This window comes from Chrysemys picta, chromosome 8 (assembly GCF_011386835.1).
Source record: "Chrysemys picta bellii isolate R12L10 chromosome 8, ASM1138683v2, whole genome shotgun sequence".
NCBI classification, from domain to species: domain Eukaryota; kingdom Metazoa; phylum Chordata; order Testudines; family Emydidae; genus Chrysemys; species Chrysemys picta.
The window spans coordinates 3,965,042-3,989,357 of NC_088798.1; the positions used below are offsets into that span (position 1 = coordinate 3,965,042).

A 24,316-nucleotide genomic window follows, 5' to 3' on the forward strand; every position below is an offset into this window, starting at 1 on the left:
TTGGCTCTCTGGATACTTTTCTCCTGGTTCCTAGCACTTAAGTAATTTTTGTATGCTATTTATGTATCTACTCTTTATTTCTTTTTTCCCCTTTGATTAAGAGATATTGAGACTGATAGTTAGCTGGTATAAATCAGCATGGCTCCATTGGATTTACCATGATTTACAGCAGCTTCTGATCCATATATTTAAACATTTTTAAAAGAAGTTCATGTCCAGTTCTGTGGATGGTGGTCCCATTAGGGATTAAATCACTGTTTTGAGTTGTAATCTGTTTCTCTTCAACTTGACATGCTTCTTAAAGAGCATAGTAGTCTGTTAAACATTCATAAAGTATCCAGACACTTCAGCATATTCCCATAATCCTACCGAACACCAGGCAGTAAAAGAAATGGGAGTCGGTTCCTTGGATGTTCTTGATACCCATTTCTTCTCTTTCCCAATGTGTGCTCTGTACTGGACTGACTTCTCCAAAGTCTGTGGTTGGCTGATGGGGTCTGTTTAAAAGGGCTTGAATATTTTTTTGCCTCACTGCACAGAGGTGTTTTTTCACCCCCATTATTTTGAGAGACTATAGTAGCTCTTTCCATCCTCTGTATATAGTTAACACATCCCAATCTGGGGCAAATTAAGCTTTCTGGCTGTCTTGTATTTGATTCCTCTTGTTACAGAATTCTGAATTAAAATTTTGCTATTTCGGCTTTGATTAGTTGAAGAACTTTTTAGATGCCTAATATCACTTCTGTGATTCTTGAATGACAGCTGAACAAAATTACTTACAATCTTCTGAAAGATTGTTCTATTGTTTGCAAATCAACCCTGTCTCTCAAAGGAGTTTGACTGACAGAATGTGTACATAGATCTCAGGGATATTTTAAATTGGGTAGAATGCAGGTTAGTATTGTAAAAGTTAATAGCACATTGTCCCCGAATGTTGCATTATGAGATTTTTATAATCATATACTCAAATTCTTGATTGAAATAAGCACAGACAAATCTAAATTATTTTTTAAAATGTCTGCAAATCTATCATGCATGAATAGGGGTCTTTTTCTATAGAATTTTTCAATAGCTGCATAATCTTTAGAGCAAGTTTCAATGCTTATGCATTAATGAAAAGTACACCTGAAAAATGTTCTGAACCTGTCTTGATTAAGCCATAATAGGGAGCAATCTAGATTTCCCTGTTGGGACGGGAAACCCAATTTCCCAAACGGAGGGCTTACTATGTAAGATCTAAAAAGGCTAAATATGTAGTCACAAGGAGAATTTAAATTAAGAACAAACTGTATACATATCACACACACCTATTCAGTAAAAATGTCTCTTCAGATACATTTTTTAGACTCCCTACTGGTTATGGATGGCCCTTAGTTGGACTTTTTTTTTTTTTATTTAGATGTACTCAGATGCAATATTACACCTTGCCAGAACTTTTGGGGAGAAAAAATTTGTATTAGCAAGAAGACCTTGGAGGAGACCTTATGGGATAATGGGAGCAGTCCCTGATATATAATTATAATTCTCTTACTTAAGACAGTTCTCTGTTGCCTCATTTTTAATTTTTATCATTAATGCCTAATCATTAATTTTGCCTCATATCTACAATTTCCAGATATCTTCTTCCTTTTTCCACTCCATGTAGATGTATCCTTGTTTTCTTGGAATTCTGGGGGAAAATCTGCAGGATGATAGGGTATATATTGTTTGTTTCTGGGTACTCACATGGGCAAAAAAAAAAAGTCCAAATCTAGAAAAAAAAAAATTATTAATGCTAGTCTTATTTAAAGAATTTCAAACTACTGGATTAATGACAACATTACTAAAATGCAACCCTGGCTTTGTCTTATTACAATTACCCCCCTCCTTCCCCCGCCCCCCCCAAAAACAAACAAACAAAAACAACAACCCAAAAACCTGTGAAGCAGTTTACTTCAAGAGAAGATTACTTGACAAAAATTTATTTAAAGGCAAATGATACCTATGTGGCCCTTTTTTGGCAGAAAAATAAGCTGTTTTCTCTTGTATGGTCTTCTATATACTTTCCTGATCCAGAATGAGAAAAATAGTAAATGTATTTATTGTGCATTTATCAGTGATCTAAATTAAATAACCAGATAACTGATTGTTTAGGTCAGTGATACTCATATCTCAGTGGTTCAGGAGCCAAATTAGCAATCATTATTACTCAAGAGCCACAATAGTGTGAATTCATTGTTTCCTTTACTATAGTACTACCTATTCATATTTAAATAATATGATGGGAAATATTTAGTGTGTGTGTGTGTGTGTGTGTGTGTGTGTAAATTCTCTCAGCAAAATGACTGACCAAGTATTATTATTTTATCAACTACAATTGGTTAAGAACATAGTAAACACATCCCGATTGGTTAATAACTTAGATTGATTAATAATTAATCATAGTGTTTTAATATCATGTGCTTCAAAGAGCCGCAGGAGACACATTAAAAAGCCATTTGCGGCTTGTGAGCCTCAGTCTGAGTAGCACTGGTTCCAGATAAAGGGTAGGTATTTTGTGTGACTATATTAAGTAGAATTTCATAGTGTGAAAATGTTGCTATAGATAACTTTACAGCTCCCAAGTAGCAGGAAAATGCTTAGGAAATGAATTCACAATACTAGCAGAGGAAGTGGTGAGAGAGTGAGAAGAGAGTAGAGCGGATGTAACTATGAAAACTTACCGTATTTTCCGGCGTATAAGACGACTGGGCGTATAAGACGACCCCCAACTTTTCCAGTTAAAATATAGAGTTTGGGATATACTCGCTGTATAAGACTACCCCTCTTCCAACGCACACCAAAAAAAAAATTAAAAAAACATCTGATTTGATTTCAATATGGTAATTTTAATTCAAATGCTTATGACATACAGGTACTTAGCAGGAAAACTGTCACTTATAAACATAAGGCTGTTTGTCATCAAACATGTAAACATAAAACAGTGCAAGTGGATTAAACTTTTCCTAATTCACTCTAAAGCTGAAAGGAAGGATAAGACAATAAACCCATGGGAGCTGCCATGCTGTTTGTTTTCTAAGCTGTCAACCAAACTGGAACTGATGATGATAGGAGGAAGATAACAAACAAGAGAGAGAGAGCAAGTGCCGGGCAAGTCCCTGGCGAGTTAGCAACGCCCATCATAACTGCAAGCTACGGTATTTTTACAGGTTTTGCTGGCGTGACAGTTTCCCTTTAAAAGCCTTCAAAATCCTCCTGTTCGTCATCTGATATCATAAGTACATCAATGACATCTTGTGATACATTTGTAAGGCAGTCATCGTATGGATCGAATTCCGTATCAGATGGTGTGGTCTCAGCTTCAGACGGGTGAAAGAGGCGTGTTTTTCTGGGCACAGCGCCGCTCTATCTCTTTTTTCCATACCCCGGGCGTCCCGGACGCCTGCAGCTTGCTCCGCCCTTCACTTACACCTTCCCGGTGAGGCGCCCTCTCACCTCGTCATCGGGCTGGGATGCGGCCGCGGCCGTTTTTGAGCTCCCCCCACCATATGCGGCGACCGCAGATTCTCCAGTCCAGCTCGGAAGTTTCAGCACCCACCCTATAAGACAACACCCGGCGTATAAGACGACCCCCGACTTTTGAGAAGATTTTCCTGGGTTAAAAACTAGTCTTATACGCCAGAAAATACAGTACTTTAAGAAAATTTTGAAGCATCTTGTTTCTGTAAAATCCACAGTCTTGCATCTGCTGTGAGACAAATTTGTAGGGTTTTACAGTAGACTCACTAAACTATACACCTCATTGACTCCTGCTACTTCTCATTGGTGATTTAATATCAGGGATTGCAGTGAAATTTCATGTGAATAAAATAACAAGGAGTCTGGTGGCACCTTAAAGACTAACAGATTTATTTGGGCATAAGCTTTCGTGGGTAAAAACCTCACTTCTTCAGATGCATAGAGGCATATGTGAATAAAATGTTGTTATTTTAAAAGTATACTTATAGTATATGATGCAGTATTATCTTAAATAATAAAACGGAACTTAATTTCTTAAATAAAAAAAAACATGTATGCAGTGGTGATGTAGCCTTGTTGGTCCCAGGATATTAGAGAGACAGTGTGGGTGAGGTAATAACTTTCATTGGACCAACTTCTGTTGGTGAGAGAGACAAGCTTTCAAACTACAAAGCTCTTCTTTAGGTCTGGGAAAGGTACTCACTGTCACAGCTAAATACAAGATTGAACAGATATTTTAGCATAAGTAGTTAGCACATATTCTAAGGAACATTCAAGGTGAAGAAGCCCCTTAACACCCTTATGGTCAGAGGACAAAAGGGGGGTTAGTGGGTTACAGATGGTTGTAATGAGCCTTAAATCCAGTGTCTTTATTTGACCATGATATTTAGAGTCTAGCAAAGTTATGAATTTAAGCTCCTAAGCTTGTCTTTCGAAAGTGTTGTGCAAGTTTCCTTTGAGGATGAGGACAGATAGGTCAGATATAGAGTGATCGCTTTCTGACGCGTTCACCCACAGGTGATGTTTTTTGTATTTTATCATTTTCCTGTGTGAATTCATTTGAGAGGATACTGATTGTCTGGCTTCACCCACATGGTTGTTGGGGCATGTAGTTCTCTAAAACATGTAGTTCATTAACCTTGCTTTTTGGTGTTTTGCCCATTTGCTGATTTGAAAAATTTAGGTAACTCAGAATGGGTTTCCTAGGTGTAAATATTATCACGGTTCTGAGTTGCATTAGGGTCCAAGTCTGAAAGGTGGTATGTGCTCTCTTGGAAGGACCTGGGCTCCTTAAACTCCTGCTGGTTTCAATAGAAACTAAAGGAACTGACCCCCTCATAGGGAGAGTCTAGTTGGGATTTCATAAAAATCTATGCTCTAAAAGTAACTTTTAGATGACCATTGACTTCAACTTTGGCCTAGACCTTCCTGATTGGTTCAAAAACTTGTTTGATTTAGAGCCTAATGCTTTCTGATATTTTCTAAACCAAACTTGTTTTTTAATGTGTGGTGTGTTTAGAAGCATTAATTTAATTTATGTTCCTATTATGCTAGCAATTCTCTAAACCATATATAAAAGTTGTACCAGAAATACTCTTTTCTAGCTGAGACTATAAATTTATTCTACCTCACTGGGTAAAACCTTTGTGATGTTTACCCACTTTTTTTTTTTTTTTTTTACAACATAAAAGTAGAAAACATTTTGATTACGTAACTGTTGTGAAGACAGTAAGCATGTGCAGCTGGATAAATGAGATGGATCCCAAAGTAAAATCAAGCTGGCCATTTCAGCTACCTAGAGTTGAGCAGAAATATAGTTTTATGTTCGATGTTGCATGAACTTAAAATTTAATAAATATATTCATAAAATTAGAAGAATTTAAATAGTTCAATCCTGAAATGCCTGGTCAACCTTAAATGCTTGCTTATCATTAACAGAACTAACTGCTTGTACAAGCTGGGACAATTCAGAGCAACTGCACCTGTATTTCCCCTTAGTGGTTCAGCGAGGGCACCCATTCTCAGGCTTCTGACACCCCTGGCTATCATCTCTCTAGGGTGGAAACATGAGTCTTACTTCTCCCAACTGAGGTATCTCTGGACTGAATAGTTCTCTGCCTTCATCGTGTTGTTCCCAGCAAAAAACATGGTACCTAAGTAGGCTTCTCTTGTCTTCTCTTCAGAGACTAATAAGAGCATCATTTCAATAGTTATAAGTTACCACATAGCACTACCTGTGCAAGCCTGTTGTATTCTTACAGGAACCCCACTGCCCCAGCCCTGAGGCCCCCCCCAACCCAGAGCCCCCTCTGCACCCCAAACTCCTCATCCCTGGCCCCACCCCGCAGCCCTCACCCCTGCATCCCAACCCTCTGCCTGAGCCCCTCCAACGCCCCAAACCCCTCATCCCCAGCTCTGTTGGGTCATGGGCATCAACAATTTTCTTCAGCTGGGTCGCCAGAAAAAAAGTTTGAAAACCACTGCCCTAGAGAATCCAGTTGGAACTAATAAATGTTAAACTGTGTCGGGAGTGATAATTGTGATCATACTTGAAGTCTCACACAGTCTCATAATAAGAAATAATTGCAATTTTAATACAATGGACCCCGAAGGCACTGAACTTCATTCAGTAATGTTCATGTTAATTCCACGGGATATTAAATCTGTCACATAAGCTAAAAAAGGTTATGTACTGTATAGTTTGAACCTTCATTCTCTTTTGCTTCAATACAGTCCTATTAAAGCCCTGTAAAACCTGCCATTGGTACACAGAGCAAATCTGTAACTGAAATGGGTTGAGAATTTCTTAGATGTAAGAGGTGGAAAAAGTATAATAGTTCCATCCAGAGAGTTAACAGTTTTTATTAACTATCTAAAATATTTGATACAAGCTAGCAAATTGTCTTGTACACTTTCATGAACTGCTTCTTACACTTTCCTGGTTAATATTAATAAACATACTGTGTCAGATTGGATCCCAGTATTGGTATTTACTAGAGCTACTACAGATAATAGTTCTTATTACAAACCTGGGTTCTTGGTTTCTCCATATGAAACCTAACTTGCTCATGTCTTATGGTTTTTCTTCACACAAAAATCTTGAAGCTTTTAGTACTCAGACTTATGCCCTGATCTTGTGAAGGATAGAACCCTGCTGTGAGTACAGGGGGATTTGAGGGTGCTCATACCTTAGAGGATTAAACTCTAAACACCAGAATATAGATTGAATAGGTTTAATTTAAAGCCATTAAAGAAGTCTATTGATTATAATCTGCAAATCATGGTAAAATTGTCTGTGTGGGAGGATTTGTGGCCTACATTTTTATTTTTGAAAAACTGTCCCCCTGGAAAATGGGATTAAATCAGTACTGTTGACTTGTGGTAGATGAATTGTTAAATGCAGCTTAGACTGAGTTTCAAGCAAGATTCAGTCTATACTGCATGGATTTAAGAGATCCCATGAAATTTTTCATAGCAGTAGGTATCTGCACTGGCGTCCTTGGCCAAATTTCCCCCGTTCTGCCGTGGTGCAGTGTGTGCTGTACATGTATTAGTTGGTTGCTCCACTACATATCAGAGGTGTCTGTGTATTTGGTGATGTATGGTTATATAAAAAGAACAGGAGTACTTGTGGCACCTTAGAGACTAACATGTATTTGAGCATACGCTTTCGTGGGCTACAGCCCACTTCTTCGGATGCATAGAATGGAACATATAGTGAGGGGATATATATACATACAGAGAACATGAAAAGGTGGGAGTTGCCCAACCAACTCTAAGAGGCTAATTAATTAAGATGAACTGTTGTCAGCAGGAGAAAAGAACTTTTGTAGTGCTAATCAAGATGGCCCATTTAAGACAGTTTGACAAGAAGTTGTGAGGATACTTAACATGGGGAAATAGATTCAATGTGTGTAATGGCTCAGCTCATCTTAATTAGCCTCTTAGAGTTGGTTGGGCAACTCCCACCTTTTCATGTTCTCTGTATGTATATATATCTCCTCATTATGTTCCATTCTATGCATCTGATGAAGTGGGCTGTAGCCCACGAAAGCTTACGCTCAAATAAATTTGTTAGTCTCTATGGTGCCACTAGTACTCCTGTTCTTTTTGCGGATACAGACTAACACGGCTGCTACTCTGAAACGTATGGTTATATAGTAGTTGTAAAAACACTTGGTGTTCTTTGGGTTGTAAGATGCTGAATAAAATGCAAGCTCTGATTTGTTACAGATCTAAAACAGATTTATATGTATTAGTGAATATATTGCAATTACATTAGCTGCTGTTTTGCTTCCGCCTGCCTCAAACCTGATTGAATGTTTGCTATATGCTGTGAAATGTGTGTTTGTTTGTGTGTGAAAGAGAGAGAGAGAGAGAGAGAGAGAGAGAAGTATACATCTATTATTTGTTTGTATGGTAATGCCCAAGATCTTCAAGAAGGGATGATTGCTGTACTGAGGTGCTTACTGGGTAAGGATCTTGTTTTCCATGTGGAATTAGTACGGCAGTAACCTGTGAATAGTGTGTGAATAATTTTATTTCCCATAGAGTGTTGTAATATCTAGTTTAAATTCTCTCTTGGCATGTTACCCCTAAACAGAATGGATGGAATAAATATTAACTTAGTTACATAGAAGTAAGAAAAGTCTGAGATACTGCACTTGAAGAAAATGGATTGCATGGAAATGTCCAGTTGATCCTAAATTTTATTATTCTTTTTCTCCTCCCCACATAAGCAGAGTTCCAGGGGAAGATCAGAAACCCACTAAGAGTCCTTGCCCATAAGCTTTGGGAGAAATTTTCTTTCAGACCCAGTATTATTTTGTTAGTGTTTGTGGTAATGTACAAGAACCCCTGACAGGACTGGGGTCTTATTGTGCTAGGCTCTGTACAAATGTGTACAATGCTGTGGATGTGTTCACAATTCAAGGCAATTTGGTCATAATTGAAATAGCAAGAATAGGCAAACCTAAGCCCCACTTATGCCCTATAATATCCAATATGGATTTGTCAAGAACAGTTCATCCCAAACAAACCTAATTTCCTTCTTTGACTGGGTTACTGATATAGTGGATGGGGGGAAGCAGTAGATGTGATCTCTTGAGAGTCCAGAGGGAAGCAGCAAAAATAGTAAAAGGTTTAGAAAACATGACCTATGAGGAAAGGTTAAAAAAAGTGGGTATGTGTAGTCTTGAGAAGAAATGACTGAGCAGGAACCTATTAAGTCTTCAAATACGTAAAGGGCTGTTAAAGAGAGGATGTTGATCAGTTGTTCTTTGAATTATTGTCCATATGGGTGCTTGATGTGAGGATGCTGTGCACTCTTGATTGGAGAATTTTCTGCTAGCAGAGCAGCATGTGCCTTCGCCATGTATCTCCTCATTCTCCAATTGGAGGGCATATAGGGAGGAGTGGACCTGTACCACTCCAGATCCTTTTCAAACACCTATGGCACAAGGTGGAGTTTTGTGGCATCTACTCTCTAGCTGACAGCTTTCTTTTGGCCCTTTTACACTTATTTTCATTTTATAATTAGTTTTTAGTTATTTTTTGTTAATTAACCTTTCTGACACAGTTTGTGCTTTGAAGGGAGGCTTCACCCTATCTTTGGGGCCCCCTTTCTTTCTCTGGCCTTCTCAACTTGTGGGTTTCCTGGAGGGGTGTGCCCAAGAGCCCAGGACTCAAGTACTGCCATAGCTGGCACAGATAGTTTCCCCTCCAGCTATGGGCACTCCCACTGCCTCTGTTGCCTTGGGGATGCTAACTTCTCATCCAAGTTCAGTCTGGCTTAAAAAGCAGTTCCCAAAAACTGACCTGGGTGGGGGGTCAGACTTGTCCCCTCCTCTCCCCCGCATATGTTGGAATCAGCCATGCAAAGTACTCCAGAGATTTCATTGGCTCTGGCTCAGACCCCTAGAAGCCAGGGGATGACTTTGGTTTTGTAGAAGGTGACAAAACCTAAGAGATGCCACTGCTATAAAACAGTCTAAAAGGAGAGAGAAGTCTCCGCTTAGATCTGGGAGTAGGGAGACCTCATGCCTTGCTGCGGTCACTGCTGAGGCTCCCACTGGACATGGTTCTGAGGTGCGAGAACCAGCAGAAAAGACGTGTGAGAAGCCTGATGCTAAGCAGCCCCAAGATTGGACTCTTCTGGATGGAAGGACTCCTTAAAGGCTAAGGACTCTGAAGAAGTTACCTTGCCCAGCACCGTCCACCAGCACCCATGTCTCTCCAGAATGATGGGGCCTTCTCTGGTACTGCTTCCGGTACCACTGGACACATTCATCTAGAGGAACACTCCCTGGATTCACCACTGCCTTCCAGGTTCCTCTCTCACGAGTGCCTTCACGTTATGAAGAAACTAGTCCCCTCTGGTACGTGGTACCAGGGGGACTTTCGTACCAGCACTGGACTCCGAGGCAGACATGGCATATTCCCTGGCACTGCTGCAGACACGTGACAATCGGCCCACCAGTACAGTCACAACTGCCGGATCCGCCTTGACCTCTGCTACCAATGCGAGCCCCAGTACAGACTACTTCAGCTCCACCACTAGACCTGAGAGACGCCTCCTCTGATTCAGAGTTCTCTGTTCAGGGCTTTACCGTCCATTGCCCTCCACCAGAGGCAATCCGTAGCTGTGGTTAATGGGGGGGGGGCACAAATGAAAGGTTCAGGGGTGTCATGTGCCCCCCCTGATTTCTTGGGACACTTCTGGCGTGGATGCCCAGCAGCAAGCAGGCAGCACTCCCCTTGGCAGTGGCACACGCCTGGGGGAGGAAGCAGCTGGGCGGCTGGCTGCTGGCTGAGCTCCTCCCCCACCTCATGGAGCTGCTTCGCCTTCCCTGTTGCTGGAGTCCCACGCGTCACCTCTGCCCTCCACCCCGTGAGATTTTCATACATTGATAGATTCCAAGGCCAAAAGGGACCATTGTGATCTTCTGGTGTGACCCCCCCCCCCCATATAACAAGCCATAGAATTTCCCCCAAATAATTCCTAGAACAGAACTTTTAGAAAAAATCTAATCTTGATTTAAAAATTGTGAGTGATGGAGAATCCACTGTAACCCTTGGTAAATTGTTCCAATGGTTAATTACTCTCAAAATGTATGCCTTATATCAGTCTGAATTTGTCTAGATGCAACTTCTGGCCATTCGATTGTGTCATACCTTTCTCTGATAGATTGAAGAACCCATTATTAAATATTCGTTCCCCATGCAGGTACTTACAGACTAATCAAGTCACTCTTTAACCTTCTTTTTGTTAGACTCAAGGAGCTCAGTCTATTTAGTTTATCACAATTCTTTAATCACTTTGGTGGCTCTTCTCTGAACCCTCTCCAATTTATCAGCATCCTTCTTGAATTGTGTTCACAGTATTGTGGACCTAGTATTCAAGCAGCAGTCACACCAATGCCAAATACAGTGATTAAAATAACCTTCCTACTCGAAATTCCCATGCTTAAGCAGCCAAGGATTGCATTAGCTTTTTTTGGCCACAGAGTCAGTGGGAGCTAATGTTCAGCTGATTATTCACCATCACCCCCAAAATATTTATCAGAGTCACTGCTTCCCAGGATGGAGTTCCCCATCCTATAAGTATAGCCTATGTTCTTTATCCCAGAAGTATGCATTTACATTTAGCAGTAGTAAAAGGCATACTGTAGAACCTCAGAGTTATGATCACCTCTAGAATGGAGGTTGTTCGAAACTCTGAAATGTTCGTAACTCCAAACAAAATGTTCTGGTTCTTTCAAAAGTTTACAGCTGAACATTGATTTAATACAGCTTTGAAACTTTACTGTGCAGAAGAAAAATGCTGCTTTTAACCATCTTAATTTAAATGAAACAAGCACAGAAACAGTTTCCTTATCTTGTCAAATCTTTTTTAAACTTTTCCTTTATTTTTTTAGTAGTTTACATTTAACACAGTACTGTGCTGTATGGTATTTGCTTTTTTTCAATCTCTTCTGCTTGATTACATACTTTCAGTTCCAAATGAGGTGTGTGGTTGACGGGTCAGTTCGTAACTCTGGTGTTACTAACTTTGAGGTTCTACTGTATTGTTTGGTTGTGCCCAGATTACCAAGCAATCCAGATTGCTCTGAATCAGTGACCTGTCCTCTTGCTTTTCTTGCCTCTCCGCAAATTTATCATCAGCAAATTTTGGCAGTGATCACTGTTGTTTGATGCCAGGGACTGGTTCATTGCCTTTCACTTCCAAGATGCCTACTTTCAGATAGCTGAACAACCAGCACACTGGTGCTACCTCAGGTTCATAGTGAGCACTGATCATTACCCTGAGGCAGTCAGTGTGCCTACCTGTGGACAGGTTTGCCCTGATGTCTGGTCTGATCTCCACATTACAGTAGAGCCCACAAACCAAGGTGGGGGCTTGTCTTCAGCTCACGGGACACATAGCGGCCTACACTTTTGTAACTCTCTGTGCAAGGCTGCAATTCTGGTGTCTTCTAGCTGAGCTCCCGATGGCCTACGCCCCCAACAAGCCCAAGCTGTCCAGGGAATTATTGTTCCCTTGAATGATACTCAACTCCATCAATTGGTGGTAGGACCCTCAAAAAGTGGGAACCTCTTTCTCACATTGATTTCCCAAACATGTCATCACCATGCCTTCTTTTGATGCTGGTGGAGGGGCACACCTAGAGAATGACACAGCGCAAGGCAGATAGACTCCTTGAGAATTGTTGCTACACATCAGTGTCCTTGAATTTTGAGCAATTTGCTATGTCTGACTTTGCTTCGCATCTCTCATCTGGGCCAAGCAATCAGAGTGAGCAGCTATGTAATATATATCTTGTCAAAGAAGAGCAAAATCCCAAACCTTATGGGAATAGTCAATGAGGTTTGGAATAGGTGCATAGCCCAGCAAATGAAGATCTCAGTGGTCTATATGTCGGGATCACAAAACACAACTGCATATTTGCTGAGCAGAATTTTCCATTAAGACCAGGAGTGAGAGCTGACCAATAAAAGTTTTTGAGAGATCTGCCTTATCTGGGTCTTCCTCAGGTGCCACACCCTCCAGCTCAAAATACCTCTGTCTTCTCAAGGGATTGGAGGGAGGAACACTTCCTGGGAGATGCCCTTTTTGCCCTTTTGCCGTCAGGGTCTCTTGTATGCCTTACCTCCAAATACACGGATCCACAAAGCGCCGCCGAAACTGAACCAAGAGAAAGGAGTGATCATGTTTCATAGCCCTGGCATGGTTGAGACAGATGTGATCTAATGACTGACTTTTGCCCCAGGAGTCAGGTTCCATAACCCATCCTAGTGTATCCTGGCACCTCAAGGCCTGACTCCTTGTTGGTTCTCGGACCTAGAGCAGGAATGTTCTCCTGAAGTCCAGTGGGTTCTGTTAAATAGCAGGAAACCTACTACATGAAGGACTTGCAAAAGTGCTATGCTTTCAGATCTGGTGCATGCCTAGTGCTCCATATTGCCTACTGATTCTCCCCTGGTGGCTATCCTCAATTACCCACTAAACCTGAAATTGCTGGGACGGTCCCTGAGCTCTGTCAAGGTTCATTTAGCTGCCATCACCCCATTCCATTTGCCAAGTGAAGGTTTCTTGGTCTTCATGTATCCTATGATGCAAGATTCCTTAAGGGCCTCCACTGTGTGACCCTACCCCACCTGGGACCTCAATTTAGTGCTTAAGGCATAAAGAGGACCTCCCTTTGAGCCCATGGCAATCTGTTCACTACTCCATTTGTCCTTCAAGACTTTGTTCCTTGTGGTAATCACCTTGGCCAGAAGGGTAGGGGAACTAGGAGCCCTCATGGCTGATCTGCTGTGACATTACCCAGGGTACAGTCTGGACTGATGAACAGCTGTGTCCCCTTAGTTCTCCAGCCTGGGGTGCCTTTTACACTGCTTCAGTGTGAGAGTTACCACGCCTGGTTTCCTCTCACACAGGCTCCAGCATGTAAGTTACTCCTAGTTATATTGTATGAGTGCTATAGCCAGCCACCCTTGAATTACACTGCAGAGCAACACCAGGAAATTACAAGTTGCAGACTTTCCCCCAGAAATATATGTCTTGTACTGCCCAGCTCTCTCCTGGACAATACAAGCTCAAATAAAGTCTGTCATTTTATTAATAGAAAATATGCACAAATCCTGTATTCACAAAGGGAGTTTCCCAAACACTTCAATCCAAACACACTGATTTAGATAAAACAATAAAACAAGTTTATTAACTACAAAAGAGAGATTTTAAATGACTACAAGTAATGAGGCATAAAAGTAATAATTGGTAAAAGAAAATAAAAGTAAAATACAACTAATGCCTAATTTAACAAGCTAAGTGAATTCAAAGCAAATGTCTCTTTCATCACGTTACAGCAGTCTTATTGTCTGAATTCCTTTCAGTCAGGATCCCTTCCCCAGTCCAAAGCTGTTTCCTTTGTTCTTAAAGTGTTGTCAATGCCCTCATTAGAGAGAAAAGGAGGAATCATTTGGGGGCATCTCCTTTCTCCTCTTATAGTTCTTTTTCTTCTTTGCGAATCATCTCTAGCTGAGGTTCAGAGACAGAGGGTCTGTGTGGATGGGAACCCCCAGCTGTTTCTTTGTGAAGATGTAGATTTCACCCACATTCTCTTTCCTGTCAAAGAATGGCCGCTTAACCAAGTGATGGTCTATTTCAGTGTTCTTCATTACAAGGCCCGTGAGCCAGTGGGGATCCCGTCAACCCTAAGTGCGGCTCCCTATGTTCCCTCTAAGCTCTTCTGCGCAGCTGGCTATAAATAGCCATGCAGCAGCTCTAAAGGGTCACGCAGCAGGGACCTGTAGAGGAGAGAGGTAGGGGATTGGTGGGAACTGGGGAGGGGAGCAAGTTGGAGCTTGCAGGGCTGCTGTGGGCCTCTCCCCCGGCCCCGAAGCTCCCGTGCCGCCTGCCAGCAAGGGGGAGAGAGGGCCCCTTCCCCCGGAACTCTGATGTCCCCTGCCGGCAGCGGGGAGAGAGCCCCCTTCCCCTCAGAGCTCCAGTGCCACCTGCCGTCAGGGAGAGGACTGGGGAGAGTCCTCTGGCCCCAGCCCCGGGCAGCCTGCCTGCACCTCAAACTCCTCATCCCCAGCCCCACTCCAGATCCTGCACCCCTAGCCAGAGCCCTCAAGCCTCCTGCACCCTGAACCCCTCATCACCAGCCCCACCCTGCAGCCCTCACCTCCACACCCCAACCCTCTGCATCAGCCCTGAGTCCCCTCCTGCACCCCAAAGCCCTCATCCCCAGCTCTACCCTAGAGCCCTCACCCCCAGCCAGAGCCCTCACTCCTGCACCCTACCCTCTGCCCTACCCTGGACCACCTCCTCGGCCCCACCCCATGTGGCTCTCACATTGAAGGTTTTTTGCCAAAGTGGCCCCCACTTCAAAAAATAGTGAAGATCACTGGTCTATATGATTTTGTTGACATCTGTCTGAGGCATTGGCTAGCGTTTTGTCACTGGGGAACTGGTTTGTGACTGCTCGCCCCAACATGGAACATGTCTTAGTAATACCATACAGAGGAATCCTATAACTTTACATGCAATGTTGCCATACATATTTTACCAGGGCAATAATGATCAACAAACTGACTTTTCAAATGATAATTCACAAGGCATACTTTGTACAAAATTTAACAGCCCTGAAAAAGGGGTGAATATAGAGGTACAGATCTAACCCACCATATATAGTATTCCATCCAGATAAAGTTATGTTCCATCACCCCCTCGCTTCATCCCTAAAGTGTTACCAATCAGGACATTGTCTCAGAGACTAAGTGGGTGTCGGGAGGGGGGTGCATTTTGTCATGGAACGAGTCCTTGGGCTGCACTTCCCTCCTAGAGTCACTGCTCACTCCAAAAAGGCTCATTCTACTTCCGTTGCCCTCTCTAGGAAGGTACCCATCAAGGACATTTGCAGGCAGTCACCCGCTCCTCCATTCACATGTTTTCACAGCATTATGCCTTACTCCATGCCTCCAGGATGGACGCAGCCTTTAGTGAAGCTGTTCTACACTCGGCACCGGGTACACCTCCTCAGCACCCTGCTCCACATTAAGGCACTACTTGGGAATCTCCTCATGTAGAGCACCCATAGGAACAATAACTCGGGGAAGGAGAGGTTACTTACTTTGTACAAATTGGAATTATTTGAGATGTTTTGTCCTGTGGGTGCTCCACTACCTGCCTTCCTTTCCCCTCTGCTTTGGAGTTTTTAACCATACTCTGTGGTGGTTAAGGAACTGGCGTGGCACTGGTCGGCTCCTCCCTATATGCTCTTGTACCAGAGCACGAGGACATGTATGGTGCAGGCGTGGAGCCGCAAGCACTACTAGCAGAAAAGTCTATGATTGAGAGCGTGCAGGTGTGCGAACATCCTCATGTGGAGAACCCATATGGACAAAACATCTCAGAATTCCAGTTACTGTATAAGGTAAGTAAACTCTCCTTCTCCATCTCCACTGAGGGCAGGACAAAAAGAAATCTGCTTAATCTGCAGCAAGGGAGATTTAAGTTAGATATTAGGAAAAACTTTCTAACTATAAGAATAGATAAATATTGGAATAGGTTACTGAGAGAGATTGTGTACTCCCTGCCATTGGAGGTTTTTCAGAACATTTTAGACTTGTCAGGGATGGTCCTAGGTATACTTGGTCTTGCCTCAGTTGTGGGGGATGGGTAGATGATCACTTCCATCCCTAAATTTCTATGATTAGTTTCTAGGCAAATTGTCTGTTTTCTGAAACCTGTTTAGTTGGTTCTTACAGACTTTTGTTTGTGGTGTTTTTTTTCCCCCCCAAGGATGTGGTAACAGAATCCACTCCATTACGGTGCAGAAAGCTCAGTAACCCTGACATCTTTTCATCTACTGGGAAAACTAAACTCCATCGTCAGCTAAGTCAAGATGACTGCAAACTGCGTAGGGGTAGCCTGGCCAGCTCTCTGTCAGGTAAGCTGCTTTAAACAGTACTCCTCTTATGATTGATCAAATATCAAATGCATGGTATTTTGTAAGAGTACAAAAACTGTCATAGGGTTGTTCAACATATCCTTTCTTCCAATGAAAACAAGGAGCCATTATTAAGTGTTGACATTCTGCTTGCTGCTGTGCAAAACACAAATGAGGATACACTCCCTGCTCAGAGGAGTTTAAAAAAACAACCAAAACTAATAGAATGGTTAATTTTGTATCAATGAGACACATGACTCTCTTAAAATGTAAAATTATTTTCTCTTATTTAGAGAGGAAAATCATTTAATGCATAAGAATATGATCGTTCCAAATGTTAGGAATGACATGGAAGAAGATTCAGAGTTATGTGGAAGGAGGATATAAAAGGAACTATTAGGAGGGAGTCTACGGTGGAGTGAGGAGGAGGAAAAGAGCAGAGATATCATGAATGATAATTAGAACCCCTTACTAGATACCCAAAAAGCTACATTCCCACAGTTGAGAAAGAAGGTTGTACTGGTTAAAAACCTGAGCTGGTTTAGAATGGAAGTGAAGGCAGCTATAAAAAAAAAAAAAAAAGTGCAAGAATGATGAATGTGATAGTAATGAATACAAATGAGAAGTTAGGAATTGTAGCAAATTGATAAGGGAAGCCAAGGGGGATGCAGAGAAATGTGTAGCCTGCGAACTTAAGGACAATAAGGAGCTTTTAAAATATATTAGGAACAAAAGAATCCTGACAGTGGTGTTGGTTTATTACTATGTGGCAATGGTAGAATTATCAATAATAGTGCAGAAAAAGTAGAAGTATTTATTAAGGAAATCTGTGCTGTCTTTGGGGAAAAACAGATAATATAGTCTTATCCTATGGTGATAACATTCCTTCGATTCCCCTAGTATCTCTGGAGGATGTTAAAACAGCAGCTGTAAGTTAGACATTTTTAAATTAGTAGGTATGGATAACTTGTATCCAAGATTTGTAAAACAGCTTAGCTGAGAAGATGACTGGACCATTGATTTTGATTATCGGTAAGTCTTGGAGCACTGGAGAAGTTCCAAAAGACTGGAAGACAGGTGATGAAGGAAGGATTTAGGAAGGAAAATCAGTTGCACACGTACAAAATGGGAAATGACTGCCTGGGAAGGAGTACTGCAGAAAGGGATCTGGAGGTCATAGTAGACCACAAGCTAAATATGAGTCAACAGTGTAACACCTGTTAAAAAAACAAAAAACCAAACAAACAAAAAACATAATTCTGGGATGTATTCGCAGGAGTGTTGTAAGCAAGACACAAGAAATAATTCTGCTCTACTCTGCTCTGATTAGGTTTCAACTGGAGTATTGTGTCCAGTTCTGGGCGCCACATTTCAGGAAAGATGTGGACAAATCGGAGAGAGTCCAGAGAAGAGCAACAAAAATGATTAAAGGTCTAGAAAACATGACCTATGGGGGAAGATTGAAAAAATTGGGTTTGTTTAGTCTGGAGAAGAGAAGACTGAGAGGGGACATAACAGTTTTCAAGTATTGTGACAGACCCAGATCAGTGGGGTACAGGAGTCTGGTAGAGGGCAAATATACTGGTCACTGGATGAATAGTTTTCTGTTCCCTGAGTGACCAGAGCAGGGGCTGCACTAGAGTAATCAGGAACCTGCTAGAACCAGTTAAGGCAGGCAGGCTAATTAGGACACCTAGAGCCAATTAAGAAGAAGCTGCTAGAATCAATTAAGGCAGGCTAATCAGGGCACTTGGGTTTTAAAAAGGAGCTCACTTCAGTTTGTGGTGGCAGTGTGAGGAGCTGGGAGCAAGAGGCACGAGGAGCTGGGAGCAAGAGGCGCAAGGAGCTGAGAGTGAGAGGGTGTGCTGCTGGAGGACTGAGGAGCACAAGCGTTATCAGACACCAGGAGGAAGGTCCTGTGGTGAGAATAAGGAAGGTATTTGGAGGAGGCCATGGGGAAGTAGCCCAGGGAGTTGTAGCTGTCATGCAGCTGTTACAGGAGGCACTATAGACAGCTGCAGTCCACAAGGCCCTGGGCTGGAACCCGGAGTAGAGGGCGGGCCCGGGTTCCCCCCAAACCTCCCAATTGACCTGGACTGTGGGTTCTTCCAGAGGGGAAGGCCTCTGGGCTGTTCCCCAACCCACATGGTGAATCTCTGAGGCAAGAAAATCCTCCAATAAGTGCAGGACCCACCAAGATAGAGGAGGAACTTTGTCACGGTATATAAAAGGTTGTTACAAGGAGGAGGAAGAAAAATTGTTCTCCTTAACCTCTGAGACTAGGACAAGCAGCAATGGGCTTAAATTGCAGCAAGGGCGGTTTAGGTTGAGCATTAGGAAAAACTTTCTAACTATTAGGGTGGTTAAGCACTAGAATAAATTGCCTAGGGAGATTGTGGAATCTCCATCATTGGAGATTTTTAAGAGTAGGTTAGACAAACACCTGTCAGGAATGGTCTAGATCATTAGTCCTGCCACGAGTGCAGGGGACTGGACTAGATGACCTCCTCTATGATTCTATGATGTGCCAATTGTTAGAAAGGGTAAATAGGATGACCCGGTTAATTATAGGCATGTGAGTTTTACAGAACTTTGTAGGGGAAGAATTAGAAGCTTGATGCAGAAGATGAAAGGAAGCAAGTTGGAGGGATTCAAAGAGGAGTGTGATAAGTTCTTACTGACCCACACCTCAAAAACTTTTCACTTCTAAAGCCCCCTTGGCAACCACTGACTCTCTCCTTTGCATATTCTATCATGCTGCCCCTTGTGCTTGGAATTAACTCTTTTCTGGTGTGCCAAATTACTTGCCTTTTTCCTTTTTAAATCATCTTCAAATGCATTCTGTCATTGAAGCCTTTCAGTAATGATTTCTTATAAGTTTTCACTATTTTCTGGGTATTACAAGTTTCAACTGTCTTTTATATCTGAATTAAATTGTAAGATCTTCAGGGAAGATCTTGTAAATATATGTATAGCTCTCAGCGTGTTTTCTGAGATCAGTAAGGTATTGGATTTACAGAACAAATTCATGTGAATGGTTTAACTATAGTAAAATAAAAAGATTTTTGTATCAAATGTTTAGCTAATCAGGTCCTTTTTACTAGCAAGGTTTTTAGAGTATTTTTTTACATCTTTACAGTTGTGTTCTTTGGTGTACTGTAGAAATTGTTTCCTTAAAAACACTATTACCACCTTATTTAATAGTTTGTATGTATACATTGTGTATTAATTTTTTTCCTTTTGGCAAAAGTTATTTTTCTTAAGACTGAAATTTTTGCTTATTTCCTTTAATCTATCATCAGTTAATGGAGTTTACTTTCTGCTGTAGAGCCAGAGAAGGCAGATGGTCCAGTGACTAGAGTGATAACCTGGAACTTGAGAGACCTGGATTCAATTCCCTGGTCTGCCACAGGGTGTCTGAGCAAATTACCTAGTCCTTATGTCTCAGTTTCCATGTGTAATATGGGGATAATTCTTCGTCTTCGTATTCTTTCTTCCCCCCCCTCCCCCCCCCCCCACTGAAAGATGGATACATTAAAGAGTCTGACCTGTTTAGATACTATGGTTGAAGGGTCATATAAGTGCCTAAGATGAACAGGATCACAAGAACGCACTTTTGATTTGAGTCGGCTATACGTAAGTCACTGTTAGGTGTTGGCTGTTTTTTAATAATAGCAATAGGGTAAGGGAGTATGTATTTTTACCAAAAAAAAAAACAAAAACCAACACCCCACCCCAACAGTGCTATAGCAAGAAATTGGAGGCTACCTGCGAGAGAACCTAGCGGGGCCCCTTTCCATTAATAACATTCCATTACCAATTTAATCGAAGTATGCAAATAATGACAATCCACAACTAGTAGTTGGCTGTGACTACCTTCGAAGCTAAACAAATAAAAAAAATAAATAGCCTGTTTATGCTGAGTAATGGAGTGCTCTATTGATGAATTCTTCTCTTATGTGCTTGAAGTCCAGTGTCTTGCAAATGTCACTTTCTATGGACAATGTAGTCAGTCCTACTAAATGTTCTTGAGACATGGTAGACCTCAAATAAGTTTTTATTGACTTAAGTTTTAAGAAACTTCTTTCTGCCAGTGCCGCAGAGATTGGAGCTGTGAGAAACACCTGCAGAGCAATACACATGTTTGGTACAGCGTGGACAAGTGCATCGGTAAAACACCAGAAAGACTCTGGAGTTATGTACCAGGTCGTACCCGTCTATATTCACAATACAGCCATCAGAACTCGTCAGAGTTGATTCTAGGTTATTGTGCAAATTTTCTAACATGCTGGATGGAAAAAAGTTTGGTATGTTTCTCATATTACACAGGAATCCAAACTCGTTCACGTGTTCTCACAAAAATGAAAAACGTTGTCCCGGATTCAGGAGAGCAGCATCTATAGCAATATTGAAGAAGTCAAATTTAAATCTCTCTTCTGCATTGCCAGTGACTTGATCCTCTGCTTTGTAGCTTGGCAATTTATTACTGCGGATTCATGTTTCAGCTAGTTCTGCAGACACTGACATTTTTTCTGCTATCTGTTTAGCAGTTAACACCTCTTCAAATCCATTTGCATGATAATTCTGTTTGTCCCAGTAACTTGAATTGATATGCTGACTTCATCAAGACCAAGCATTGAGCTCTATTTTTGCAATATTAATTTTAAGCAGTAAGCTTTTACAAGCCACAAGTGAGACTGAACTGAAATGAGGAGAGTTCATCTGCCAGCCATCTACCTTTGCATATATACCCCATTATCTTTAGTCATTTCTTTCAAATTCAGTAGTACTGTTTGCGTGCACTGTGCCTGAAACTGCAGAACTTCGATATTTCCAATTTTGCTCTCTGCCAGGAACAAAAAATGCCTTTTTGTTCTTTTGAATTAAATGAACTTGCACATCTTGATGCTGTCCACTCATGTTAACTCCAATATCATATCCCTGTCCCTTGCAGTTATCCAATGTCATACCATGTCTGGATAACTCTTAAAGTATCTCATCTGACAGAGCCTTTTTGGTAGTTTCCTCTACGTTCAGAAATGATAGCAATTGCTCCTCAATCTTGACTTCTGTCTCTTGGATATTAACATACTTCAAAATGACAGACATTTGTTCCTCGTGACTGATAGCAGATGTGCAATACAAAATATTGGAGTAATACTTCATTTTGTTTATATTGCTAATTGTACCTATTACCTTTTGTGATAACTTCAAAATGATACTTTGTATTGCAGGGCTTATGTATTGGTGTACTGCTTCTTTAGTAAAGAACCATCTTGTGTTCCTCCATCACAGGCTCAAATTTAGCCACCTTGCAAGTATTGTCTCTTAGTTTTGAGCCATGATTGTGAAGTCGGGTCAATTGCAGATTCAATTTTCAGTCATGGTTCCAATTCTCTCCACTTTACTTTGTATCTGATTGAACATGATTTTTCTCATGAGTTTTGAGAGGTTTGTGGTTATATTGCCATTCCTGAAAACCACCATCAATGAGACTATGCTGACCACCACCAAATAATTTGCAACAAATACAGAATATGGCATCCTCTTTACTGTAATATATGAGCCAGTGTCATTGTACATTTTTCAATTTTCTTACATAATTTTCTTCTGTGAACCTGCTTCCTTTGTGACTTGGAAAACTTTTACCTTTCACTTGCAGCGATCCATGTTTCAGTATGGTTATTCTTGCTTTGTCATGGATGAATTTGGGCCATGTTGAAGGATCACTGACATTAAAAGGGGATACTGAAATTAGTGGAATGTCTTCTGAGTTGTGACTACTCGCTTCCACTTGCTGAGATATAGCAGCTACAACGATGCTGGTTCTGATGGGACCCAACTGAGAGTGCCAATTCAGGACAAATTGCTTGAAGCAGGGCAGTTACAGCCCAAGGCTGGGGTTTTTCCACCTCTAAGGCAAACCAAACCAGCCAGACAGAGAGGACTTTGGTTTTACCCCACTGGCTAACCACAAGTCACACAAGCAATTCCCCTAGACACTCCAGTTTCCCGGTATCACCACCACTGCCACTCATTATGGGGACGAATGGTTATGAAAACCAATATCCCAGTAAAAAAGAAAAGATTCTCTTGATCCCAAAGGACCAAGCCCCAGACCCAGGTCAATATACAAATCAGATCTTACCCACAAATCACGCTGTTGCCAGTCCTTTAGAATCTAAAATCTAAAGGTTTATTCATAAATGGAAAAAGATAGAGATGAGAGTTAGAATTGGTTAAATGGAATCAATTACATACAGTAATGGCAAAATTCTTGGTTCAGGCTTGCAGCAGCGATAGACTAAACTGCAAGTTCAAATCAAGTCTCTGGAGTACATCCACAGCTGGGATGGGTCATCAGTCCTTTGTTTAGAGCTTCCGTTTGTAGCAAAGTCCCTCCAGAGGTCAGAAGCAGGATTGAAGACTAGATGGAGATGAGGCATCAGCCTTTTATAGTCTCTTCCAGGTGTAAGAACCCCTCTTTGTCCTTACTGTGGAAAATTACAGCAAAATGGAATTTGGAGTCACATGGGCAAGTCCCTGCGTAGTTTGCCGAGTCACAGGGTATATCTGCCTTCCCTCAATGGGTCAATTGTATAGCTGATGGTCCTTAATGGGCCATCAAGCAGGCAAGGTGGTGCCGACACCAGCTTGTCTGCGGTGTCACCCAGAAGCATAGCATAAGTTTGAAATACAGACAGTATAGAGCCAATATTCATAACTTCAACTACAAAAATGATACACATATGTAGATAGCATAATCATAACCAGCAAACCCCCTCCATAGACCGCTTACACGACAACCTTTATACAATATTTGCTGCAAATATATTACAGTGGTCGCAACAGTGATCTAGACAGTTACAGATTATGTCAATAACATCACAGCGGCGTAATGATCAGATAATGTTTCTTGCTTCTTATCTTCTTCATGCCCTTCTAAGGTTTTTTTCCCCCCTTGATTGGTTTCCTGGACTGATTCTACATTAGAAGAGGTGCCAGGAGTCAAAAACCTCACAAGTGCACCTTTGTCTCTTAATCTGATCCTGTTTCTCTTTTTTCCTTCCTTTTTGCCACACCTGAGGTAAATTTTTAAAAACCTTCTGGCATCTTATGGAACAGGATCTGGCTGTGCATACATTTAGAACTAGAGGACAAAAATGGGAATGAAGTGATGCATATAGGGCCACATCCAGCCCTCTCATCTATCCCCCTCCTCGTGTCGCACTCTCTTGTTTACTCTCTCATCATAAGACAATAACAAGAGGACATTGAACTAAATTGAAAAGGAATACAGATGTTGAATTAAAAGCGAACGTTTTAGGCTCCCCCTGGGGAAAGGTCTGTGAGGCCCTCACCCTCTCTGATCTACTGATCTTCACTGGGGTCCGGACCACTGCAATCCATCCCATAAATAATAAAAATCCTCAGAGTTTTAGTCTTTGTAACCTCAGAGCATTCATATGCACTGTGCACTTAATGTTAAACAGCCGCATAACATGTAACCAGTATCTGCAACTGTAAAGCAGAAATGCAAAAGTTCACCTCAAGCAGGGAAAATACTATCTCTAAGAAACAGAGTTAGGTGGCTTCGGTGGGGTTTCCCAACCAGTCATGGCTAGGGAATGTACTGTCGCTGTAGGGACTGCGTGTGTCTAAGGAGTTCAACCACGGTGTATCCTCCTACTCTGTTTACTTTGCATCTGCAGTAGCACTGTGATTATGCAAAGGGACATATAAATGCCAAGTATCCCATAATTGCACTACATTTAATCTGCCCTGCGTCATTTGAAATAGCCTAGAAACTACAGACTGGCTCTTAGGCCCCCTTTTGATCTGAGGCCGTCTGCTGCCACAGT

The 24,316-nt window shown here is 41.6% G+C and overlaps 1 protein-coding gene across 9 annotated transcripts in view; it reads left to right on the plus strand.

Annotated features, from left to right (window-relative positions):
• Positions 1–24,316, plus strand: part of MAST2 (microtubule associated serine/threonine kinase 2) — a 325,477-nt gene that overhangs the window by 16,422 nt on the left and 284,739 nt on the right. For all 9 annotated transcript variants that reach the window (XM_065553746.1, XM_065553747.1, XM_065553748.1 and 6 more), the window contains exon 2: positions 16,307–16,454. In XM_065553746.1, the coding sequence (XP_065409818.1) occupies positions 16,307–16,454 (148 nt within the window). The remainder of the gene's footprint in view (positions 1–16,306; positions 16,455–24,316) is intronic.